Raw genomic sequence first — 11489 nt, forward strand, 5'->3', positions numbered from 1 at the left:
TAACAATGACAGAACATGCAGACTCCACTAGGGACTGTAGGTCGAAGGAACTAAATATGTTTTTAATAAGGATTTAAACTCTGACAGGTCAGAGACAGATCTAACACTTATAGAAAGCATGGTCACCCCAACAACGTGGTTTAACCCTGGGGACCTTGAAAGAGAAAGGTCACAAAGGTTATTTATTACAGCCTGGGTCCTATTTGGGTAGTTTCACTTCTATCAGTTGTATGGTGCCATAAAGCAGGTCAAAGACTGGACCCTCACACCTTGTTTGCAGCATGTGCTGTCACTGCGGCCTGAACATCAGCTGTACCCGATGCAAGGGCACTGCATCTTATAAAAGGCACAGAGCTCCTACCTGAGGCTGCGGGAGCGAGGCCTCATGGCAGGGGAGCGGCGTCCCTCCTCGTCCGTGATGCTCTCAGAGCTGAAGTGTTTGGTGAGGAAGTGCAGCTCGTCCGGTGTGGGCTGGAAGGGCAGCTGGTGCAGCGTCTCCTGAGATGAACAGGAGGACTGTGAGAGGAGGAGCACAGAGGGAGCACAGATTACAACCAGCACTGGGGGTTACTGTGGGTGAGGCTGGGGCGAGGCCACGACTAGGCTTAACTACTGTAACCAGTTAAAGGAGGAGGAGGGGGGTTAGGCTGGGATTGAGGCTGGTCTAAACACTGGGCTGTGTGTTGTTCTCCCGGCTCTTCAAACTTTCAGCTGTCACACGTCTATTCAAAGCTACTATTAATCTGGAGCAGTTCACCCATAAATATACAAGTATGAGGCAGCGAGTGACATGACTCGACTGAGACGGGTGTCACCTATGATTTGTATGGATGGGTCTGATCAAATGTTACTGTGCTCTGAATTTTCTTTTCAACTGAGTTTATAACATCTACCTGTTAAAGAAAATAATCAACACCGCTCTGTGCGTACACACCCCCTCCCCCGCCACAGTCCTGGTACTTGATTTTAGTGCTTCCTCCTGAGGGGTACCAAAATTTAGCTCCCAGAATGCACCTCCAAACAAATGAAGGACCCGTGTGACGAGCTTTACTTGGTGCGACACGTTTCAGTGGGTTCCCATAATGGAAAAATCCCTAAAGTAAGCAGGCATGCTAGCAGTCAAGAGCACGCACAGCCAGATAACTCAGCCTTTGCTGAGCTTCATTCTACACATACAGAGAAACTGCAACATGGGGAATCATGAAGGGAGATGAAGGAAGAACAGAAAGTAAAGGAGAGGGAGGCGGACTAGAAGAGAAGTGTTTATAAGTCTCGGAATGAAGGAGGGAACAGCGGGAGGCAGAACAGGAAGCAGATGTCCACTCGAGGACATCAGATGGGAGGAAAAAAGAAGAGCAGAAGGTGCTTCTGTCCCTGGATTTCACTATAAAATAACATACGATCACTCGTAGAGACAAAAAAAAAATAGTGAGGATATTTACCGAGACAGTAGAGCTGGGAGTGTTGGTGCCATAGCCAGAGGAAGGCAACGAGGCCAGGGACCAGCGTCTGCCATCCGTCCTGCAGAGAGAGACAGAAAGAGTTAAAGACTAAAGGGATGAAGACACATGCATATTTTTAATATTTAAACACCTATTCCACAACAACCATGTGAAGAAGGTGCAGCACCATGACATACAGCAAAAAGGTGATTCAATTAAAAGAAGGAAAATGCAAACACATAGACTCAGAGGTGCAGGAAAAGCCGTGAGGTGAATGCACAGAGACTGTGAAGCAGGACGGAGTCCACACCCGACAGCCAGTCCCACCTGTCTGCACCTCACCTGCAGCTGGGTTTTACACTTTTTGCTTGGATTTATTCAGACGCGAGCCAGCTGTTCTTATATCAACAAGCAACACACCAATATTAGTTCGCCTCTCAGTACTTTCTAACTGCGCTGTCCTGTTGGTGGGGCTCAGCTCCAAGCTCATTGATTAAGGATGTTAAAAACACAAAGAACCTCAATAATTTCCTAAAACAGCTACTCACTGTAGGTTTTATCAAACAAACAGGAGGAAACAATGCATCTGTTGGGGACTAGTTTCAGTTGCGGATGAATCCACATTTGGTCTCCATTGAGTATTTGTGGCTGCAGGACGGTGTGTGTGGGACTGAAAGTAAAGTGCAGAGTGTGTGTTCATGGTGAACATGTCACCCAGTGCAGCCGTGTGGTCACTGATGGGTTTTTTATTCATTTGATTGGTTAGTAGTGGTGGTGAGGAAAACTACAGAATATCACCAGGCTCATGTTTTCAGGAACAATAAATATTTAACCAAGAATTTCTTAACACTGTGTTATTGATCTCTGGGACCCAGAAGTGAAGGTAGTGTGGGGAAGGCTGTCTCCTGTTCAGGGCGTGTCATGCACAGACAGTTCAGCAGCAGAAGAGGAGACCCTGCAGGGTACTTGTGGATGTCATTCAGAGTGTGTACACTCAGCCATGCAGGACGTGGGGCAGGGAGGTGGCGGAAGGAAGAGGGAGGAAAGAGAACTCAGAGGTTACCTGTCAGCTCTGTGTCCGTGGCTGTGAGGGAGACAAGACACTGGTTTTCTTTTTATCGCTGCTAGCAGCTGTCAGTCACATGACCTCACACACTCACACATATCTCCACTCGGGCTCGGTTTGAGTCGAAACATTAAACAAACACAATGTCAGTGTAAGTGTTCAGAGGCTGCAGGGGGCTGAGAACATTCAGATTTTCCTCCAAAATGATTTTAAAGAGCAAAGTTATTTTTACAGCATCAGCTCAAGCTCCTGACTTCACAGTGTTCAGTATTAAATAAATAAATGAAACATTAGAGAAATAAATATGTCAATAGATACAGAATTAAATATGCTGCAACCATAAAACTATAAAATAACCCAAAATATCTCTATTCTCATCATAAACCTGCTTCTGTTCAAAATTATAATAATACTAATGTGTCAGGACTTTTGACATTTTGACATTTTATTGTTAGAAACCTGAAGAGCTAAGGAGGACATGTCCTCATTAATAAGGAGATGCTCTAGACAAACCTTGGGATTTATACAATATAAATGAAAACCAAAAGTGTCACAGGTTTGAACTGAGAACAGCAGAGCTGTAGGACTGTTGCAAACTGTTTTCTATTTTTTCTTATTTCAGGTGACAGTTTGAGATTTTGGTGTAAATATGAAGATGATCAAAACCTGAAGTGAAATTAAAAACAGAACCTTTTCCACAACCAGCCTCTACTGCGTCATATCCAGCTCCACCACGTGGTGGTGCTGTTGTCACGTCTGCAGCTGCAGCGCCGAGGTCAGCAGCCGGACAGGGAGGGATTTCCAATTCAAATCAACAGTAACACCCTGTCTGGCTGCTGCACAGCTCTCACACAGTGTTTGATGATGTTGTCATGAAGAGGGGGTTCAGTGGGTCAAGTGTTACCATGGAAACATCATCTTCTTAATGAAGGCTTAAGAGGCAGGCCTGCAGTAATTTCTTTTACATATGTCAGGCTCAGAAAAACACTATTTTACCTTACATGCATAAATGCTCACACGCACCCCCAAACACAAGAGGCACACACACACTCGTGCTCCCTCCCTTTCAGTAGCTGCTATCAGTGCTGAGAGCTGAGACTGATTAGAGGTTTATTAATCCTGGTTTGAGTGACAGCCTCAGAGTGATCATCTGCCTGCTCATCAGCAGCAGCCCAGAGGCCGCGGAGCTACGTCGCAGCTTTTCAGACAGCTGAGGCACAGCTCATCTATCTGGGCAGATCATCTTCACTTCCTGTCTGGCCACCGTGCTTTGTGCTGACTAGTATTAACTGTCATGTGTGAAGAACAGTGAAGAAGCTGCTGATTTTGTGCTTTGCCAACCAAGAATGGACCGCCTATCATTTGGAACCTTTCAATAACAGTGTCCATATATTATCCGAGATTCATTCTTTAGGAATACCAACAGGGCTACGGTGAGGATTTTAGGAAAACTCCGATTGTGAGGAAATGAGGAGAACATGCTAAAGAGGTGCTGATTCTGTTGCAGTTCCTGACGATTAAAAACGAAAAACAGAACCTCTGTGTAGCCAGTGCTATTTTTATAACCCAGGTTGCAAGCAGGGTTTTACATTAGTGATTCTGTCATCCCAGCTACAAGACTCACTGACTTTGTTTTCTAGGTGTGTATTTATGCGTATCTCACCTGCGTGCAGGAATAAAAGAGAAGTGTGCAGCTGTGTTGGGGGAGAAGTTGCGAGGGCTGTCCAGTGGGCTGGTACCTGACAGAGAGAAAGGAGGGGAGGAGGAATATGTAAGCACATTAAACAGAACCCCTGCTGAATGTTCAGTACATCATCTCTGTTGTTTTAGCATGGGAACGTCAGACATGGTCTGAGGCTGTTCATCAGAATACTGACAGAGCGTCTGGCATCATGGAGGAGGAGCAAGCTCAGAAAACAAGCTGCTCTAAAACAAAACACTCTATGTCAAAGTAAATACAACAAACTGATCATGAAGTCAAGCACATTTCGTTAACGCTTGTCATTTTCAAAGTAACAAAAACAGCCTGCAAAAATGCTTTTAGCCCTGTGGAGCTGCTCAGTGACTGAAACTGAGTGAATGGGACCGACATGTTTATAAACCCATACACATTTTAACAGATGAAGACTAACAGCATCGTGAAGCAAAAGGAGTTTTATTGAAAGTCCAATGTTCCAGGTGACTCACAGCTGGAGCTCTTTAAATCTGGGAAGGACGCAAAACCTTCATGGTTGAGTTATCAGTATAAATAATCAACAGCTGTGGAAAAAAATAACTGAATCCATGATAAAATGTCAAAGCTACAAGACCACAGACATAAAAGGTGAAGAACAGAAGGCAACTCAGACTCCCAGGGTACATTTCAGTAAAAACACCAAACTGCTGAATCTAAATACTATTTCATAGAAACCCGGTGAAACATTTTGGGTCGAGATGTAGCAGGCTGTGTGAAACCAAGCTGACAAGCTGAAAGACAAATGAGTAAATAATGAGCTGTATGAAAGCTGAGTGTGTGTGTGAAGTGTTCTGCTTGTTTCTTTTTCCTCCTCCATGTTCCATTACCTGGCCCTCAACAAGACAGGAGCAGAATGAGTGAAGGGAGGGCATACTGTCTGGGGGGAAGACAACACTCTCAAGTGATGGGGACGAATTAAATTGCAAGCAACAAAAATAAGAGAAAGGGGCTGTGATGAAGGCCAGAGAGAGATGGACACGGACGCTGAGGGCTTGATGGAGTGTCTCATTAGGTGACCGGCAGCTCAGAGGAAGGTGGAGGTCAGAGAGATAAGAGGGCTGACTAATCTGTCTCCTCTGTCTGTGGAGAGCAGAAGTGGGTTCTGACAGAGGAGGAGAACATCTGCACTGCTGCACAGCTGCAACAGAAAAGATGCAGAGACAAAGGAATCACAACAAGAAAGATGACAGCATTCAGAAGGAAACATGAAAGGAGGGATGGATGCATGGCAGAGAAGAGGAGAGAACACAATCAAAAGGCTGCCGGGTCTCGTACTAGTACTGCAAGGTAGCCGTGACACAGTATTACCTTGTAGGTGAATTAAATTCCTTGTGGTGAATTATTAGCTTCATATGGATTTGCACATAAGGCAGTTAGTCGATGTGTTGAACACTATGATTATGCAGTGGGACTCCCCAGGCTCCAAATACTAAAGCCTCAAGTGAAAAACAAGTTTCTGTTTCTACACTACAAGGCAAAAATCTGGACACTATTCCCACTGAGTTCAAAGTGGTCTTGGCTTTATCTGCTGCTGTTTTTATTTGGTATTTTACTATATTTATGTATTTACCTAAGTTTTGTAATTCTTTATCATTATTATTATAATACAGTGTGTACTGCACATTTTATTGCTTTTTGCGACAAACAGGCAGAATGATTTACTTGTGTTACATATTCGTAGCAGTTCAGCCTCCTATAAAATCAGCTGGGTTGGTTGCATTAGTACTGAACCTGGATTTTATTTTGACCTAACTGCCAGTGGTACGGCATCTGCACCATTTTGCCAGTAGTGTGTTGATGCGTGTGTAGCTCTCTGTAGAACCAGAAGTTTTCTGTGTCGACTGAAAATGACGATTACAGCACAGATGCATCTGTCCCCCCAAACAAAAACAGATGAACACCATATTACACTGAATAATGAAGTGAAAATGAAACAGCAATCCAGTGCTAGAGAGAGAAACATTTCCATGCACAAAGCACCTGCAGCACAGACTGAACGTCCGACTTTGGAGCCGACACTCAGAGAACAGATGGTTGCCTTTTGAATAAACCTGAGATTATTTAATAAGAACGCTACAGGGTCACGAATGAATGTTCAATGCCAGCCTATCTGCAGAGAAAACACAGCGCTACGAGTGTCGCTGTGTAACTAATCATTCAGTACAGGGCGAAGGGGTGAACATGTCCCACACACACACACACACACACACATATACAGCGACACAGATAGATGGGAGAGGGAAGGCTGGCGGCCTCAGAGACAGGAGGAGAGATGAAGTAGTCGGACATTTCCACATCAATTATACATTTTCCTCAGCAGCATGTCTGCAAAGTCAAATATTAATACCAGCATTTGCTTCCAGTCAGGGAATCTGTGTTTCTGTCTGTGGCTGGAGTGCAGAACGGGTGTGCACATACTTGGGTGCACAAGTGTGTCATCAGTCGAACATGCTTGTTAGTGTCTGTGGCCCTGATGTGAAACGCCTCATGTGCTGAGGTTATATTTGAAGAGGTCTCGTTGTTAGCGGTCTCAGTCACTGCACCGTCACATTTCACTGTGTGCGTATACTACGTGTGTGTGTGTGTGTGTGTGTGTGTGTGTGTGTGTGTGTGTGGAGGATGGTTGGAGCTTCTGAGCCACATTTGCATGATAACGTGTTGGTGACGTGAGCATAAATAAGCGGATAAATGAATGTATTAATTCAGCAGACTGACTCAGATTTACCCATCATGACAAAGGCCGGTAAGCTGCGTGCTCCGAGATGACGGTTTGGTTGGTTGCTATCCATCTGTTCAGGCTTTGTGTCTGTCCCTCTGGCCAACATGGCGTCACCACTCACAGCTGTATCTTCCTAAGCCACAGGTCACCGGTTTCTGTGTTGATCTCTCATTAGAAAATCACCAGGGCCCAGGGCAAATTACAGGCTGGTTACAGTAAAATCAAATCATACTTGAATAATACACTGCACTTCCTGTGAGGTAAAACACTAATGGCTCAGGTGAAATGTAAACTACAGCTGAGTGCAGCTGGTCGCCGGTCTCACCACTACAGGTATGATGGCTGCTTTGCTGTCACACTTTTAGAAAGCTTTCTGCTGCAAACTGCAGTGACACTGACCTACTTTAGCAAAAAATATACCGGCATGTAAGATAAATGCAAATGCAATATCTGCTTTGTGCCTCTTTAGTCTCGCTCCCTCACTGCCTCTCCGGGGAGACTGTGGTTGGGATAACAAAATACAGCTATAATTGAGGAGGGGGCGGAAAGAAAAGGAAAAAAAAAACATGCATTCTCTCTGAAATGTGACGAAAAGTGAACAAGAGAAAAGCTTGAATCCCTGCTGCCTCCGTTTTTGTCCTTCATTAGAATTACAAAGAAAAGTGGTGGATTGTTAGAACTCATCAGAAGTCGGAGCACACAGAGCTGCCAATCATCACCTGACCTTTACCAAATAACAGCCGGCTGTCGACCAGTTGGAGAGAGGAAAGTTCAGGGTGGAAAGGGAGATAAAGAGAAGATGTAGAGTAAAAGAGATGGAAAATTAAAGGTGGTGTTATGGAGAAAAAGAAGACAGCAGAAATGGCAATGAGAAATTTATGCCAACTTTCAACATTTAATAAAAGTCATATCTGGAGATGACTGGTCCTCGTGAGCCCTGTGGGATATCAGACTCCGAGGAATCTGTTTGATTAGCAGCAAATGGCTGGATGATTGAAACCATGATGGAATCTGTATGCAATCATATGTGCATAAAGATGGTCTCTAGAAATGAAGGCAAGGTTTAATTGCCTCCAGTGTTGCATATTAATCAGTAAAGTACCAGCCTATCACAGCCTTCAACAGATTATAGAAAGTTTCTGTGATGATAATACCAAACTCGGCATAAGGTTGAAACTCCATTTAAGCTTTGATCCAAACATTTAAAGATACCCTCCAGAAACATTTCAAAGCATATAAAAGTCCCTTGCTAAGTTTTTCCACAAAAAAGGGCTTGAATACATGACTGGTCTTTGCCCTTCACTGTCACTCCCAAGATTATGAATATTCAAATATATGAAAATAAGTCCGATTGCCCACCTCCGCTGCATTAACCAGGTAGAAGGTGAAATTACTCTGTATCAGGATATGACAGCACATCACCGAATATTTGTGTATATATAGTCTTATACATTGGAGCCTTGTTCAGACCCGGAGTCTTATTCTCTACATTCAGCGCTTGGCAGACTGCTGGTGAGGGAGGTTAGCGTCTTGTAGCTATTTGCTTGGGAAGGTGGTTTAAAATGATTAAAAGGAAATGTAACATACTGGATTTATTTTGTAATGTCAACTAAGTAGCTTCCTTGGCTAACAAAACAAATTCAGTGCATGTTAGCTAACGCGCTGCATTCTGCTCTCTGCTGTTACCATTCACAAGAATTACTCTAAGAAAATGTGCAAACGTATTTACTGTCCAGCTGAGAGTTTGACAGTATGTATGTATCACTTTATCTCACTCAGTTGATCCAAAACATAATCTAGTAACAGAGCTAACCGTTAGCACTCAGGGTACTACCAAACGCAAACACACATTTGCAGAGAAATGTGAAAACATCCCATTAGTGACAAACTATGCACCTACATAAATCAGTAGCGTGGAGGGCAGATATTTATCAGGTATAAACATTAGGAAAAACATGTGTTAGAGGAGAGAGCCATTAAGTCTAAACAGCATCACTTAGCAGGAGAAAAGGCTGAAGACACAGGAGAGAAAATGAAAACCAGGAACATTAATTTGTGACATTTAATTAGCAGTATTTGTTTCCTCGGCACGGCCTGACACACAGAGAAGACAAGAACGTGAGGACGACGGCGAGACTGGTGGCAACGTTACCATGGCAACACAGCAGCCACAGCAGCCTGGCGAATGGAGACGGACAGAGGAAGGAGAAAAAGAAGAAGAGATCGAAGGATGGAGTGAAAGAAACCAACATCACCCGGAAAAGGCAAACAGAACACAACACACTCTGTTATGGTGTTTGTTTTTTAGACTTTCCTTTTCGTTCTTTAAAGGATGTAATCAACATTTTTATTATTAATGTCAGATTTAGAAATGGCAAAAAAAAAAAAAACCCATCAAAGTCCAAAGTGATATTACTGCTGATGTAGACTGCAGTTAGGCAAAATGTCCAGGTCAGACTCTCAAACCTAAATTTTGGGTCTGATGCAGAAACCGATCAAATACATCGGCCCATGTAATAGATTAACAGGGAAGCAGTGCGTGGCTGAATGAACAAGGTCTGCAGGCAGAGTCCTGAGCAGGGCCAGGGTCAGTCTCTCATGGAGCATCATCAGTCATCAGTCAGGCTTCCGCTTTAATCCTTGCAGTCAAATATCTGTCTGCGCTGTGCTGAGCTCAGTGTGCTGGCTGAACTGTTAATGGAGTTTTGTTGGTGTGTGATAGGAAGCAACAAACCTCACATGCCGTTACTACACACACCTTTCAGCTGATGAGGAACAAATGAACATCCCTGAGACTCACGGTGCTACTAGAACATCTTTGTGTTTTTGTTGTCATTTATGTATCAGGTACTGCTAAAGACGGCGATGTCAGCTGGTTTGTCTCTCTCCGTCCAGTGAGTCACGTGTATTGGCCACGTTGCTTTAAAGGCGGCTGTGGATTTTTACGGTCTCCAGAGGATGCTGCTACATTCTGCTTTAAAAAACGGTGGCGTTTTATTCGTTTTCAAACTGTGGATCAAAACTCTGCAGGTAACATGGTATGTTTACACCGTTTTAGACATAAACTGTCCGAGAGAGTACATACAGTGTGTTTTGTCTGAGTGTGTGTGTTACCTGTGTGTCCATGCAGAGGTGAGTGTGGTCGTGGCAGGGTGGGGGAGGTGCTGGATGTCACAATCAGACTCTTTCTGTTGCTCGTGCGACAGCTGAGAACAGAGACCAAACGCAGTTCAGTGAATGCATCTTAATCCAATGAATGAATCCACATTACACCGCTACTCTCCACAGTGCAACAGCTGTAACTTCAAGGAGCATTGCAATGAACCACAGACAGATTTCCAGTGCCTGGCTTTTCTGAATGTTGCCAAGCCTTCTTTTGGCAGGTCTACACACTGAGCTATGAGCAGCCACAGTCACACACACTTTCACCTCACACAGTGTCACCGGTGTAAAAGTCATTTGCGCTGGTTCCAAAAATGGCAGGAGGCCGCGGCAGCTCTGCATCAGCAACAGCAGGTGTCTGTTCTGTCTGTTTAGATGCACATCTGATGACCACACGCATCAAGCAGTACGTGTGTGTGTGTGTGTGTGTGTGTGTGTGTAGCTTGCATGTATGTGCCACTGGTGAGCTCACAGATGCGACACACTCTGTGCGTCCCACCAGGGGACAGTGATGACACACTGACAGTCACAGCTGCATTCACACAACACACAGTGAATCGTCACAACTGCTGACAAAAATGGCAAAAACTCTTACTTCAGTTCACCTCGAGTACAAAAAAAACAGTAGTTAGTACTACACTGGCTTAATATAAAAGCTTTAGTAGAAAAAATACAAGTGTGTGCTGTCAAGAATTAACTAGATATGGTGAAGCCAATTTATTCCCAGGTGGTAGTAACACAGAGGAGAAGAGCAGCTCTTTGGTTGCTAATAGACTGACCTGTATGGAAGCCTGGAGTGGACAATTTATGGTTATTTGGCAGAGCTCTTCAAGAGGAGATGGCAGCACCAATTAAGAAATCCATCTGAAAAACTACAACTTTAATAACACAGATAATACTGATGGCTCTACTGTAAGACCTGAAGGTTTCCCATCCCACCAATATGCAGGGCATCATCATTTTGTACTTTGTGCATGTGTTCATAAGTACTAATGTGTGTGTTTATCCTTTTAATTTGTTGTATGCAGCATTATTTGAAGTTTGGATGCTTTATTTCCCCTAAGGTTTATGGTGACCATACTTGTGTTATTAGCTTATTTGTGAGGGAAATGTTTAAGCTACAATAATATGAATTATTCTGTGTCTAGCCTAAAAATGGGTTTTTGTTTTTCTGGGTAATTTGAGCTTTTGGAACCATCATTCCTCTTCATTTTCTCCAGAGGGTTATAATAGAAAATGTTGAGCCAGGCTCCATCGCTAGTGACTGAACAGGGAGATTATGAGGTTGAGCCTGCAGTGAAATTGTTAGTCTTTAGCTCCCCTCTGTGATGAGAGGACTGTGTGTTTACTGTGTATATCGCGCAT

At 43.9% G+C, this 11489-nt stretch overlaps 1 protein-coding gene across 1 annotated transcript in view; it reads right to left on the reverse strand.

Annotated features, from left to right (window-relative positions):
• Positions 1–11489, reverse strand: part of mast2 (microtubule associated serine/threonine kinase 2) — a 106492-nt gene that overhangs the window by 26107 nt on the left and 68896 nt on the right. The window contains exons 4-8 of the mRNA XM_020609076.1: positions 10077–10168; positions 4172–4247; positions 2506–2526; positions 1443–1521; positions 362–498 (exon numbers count right to left, since the gene is read on the reverse strand). Coding sequence (XP_020464732.1) covers positions 362–498; positions 1443–1521; positions 2506–2526; positions 4172–4247; positions 10077–10168 — 405 coding nt within the window. The remainder of the gene's footprint in view (positions 1–361; positions 499–1442; positions 1522–2505; positions 2527–4171; positions 4248–10076; positions 10169–11489) is intronic.

The sequence above is a fragment of the Monopterus albus genome, unplaced genomic scaffold (assembly GCF_001952655.1).
Source record: "Monopterus albus unplaced genomic scaffold, M_albus_1.0 scaffold98.1, whole genome shotgun sequence".
In the NCBI taxonomy this organism is placed as follows: domain Eukaryota; kingdom Metazoa; phylum Chordata; class Actinopteri; order Synbranchiformes; family Synbranchidae; genus Monopterus; species Monopterus albus.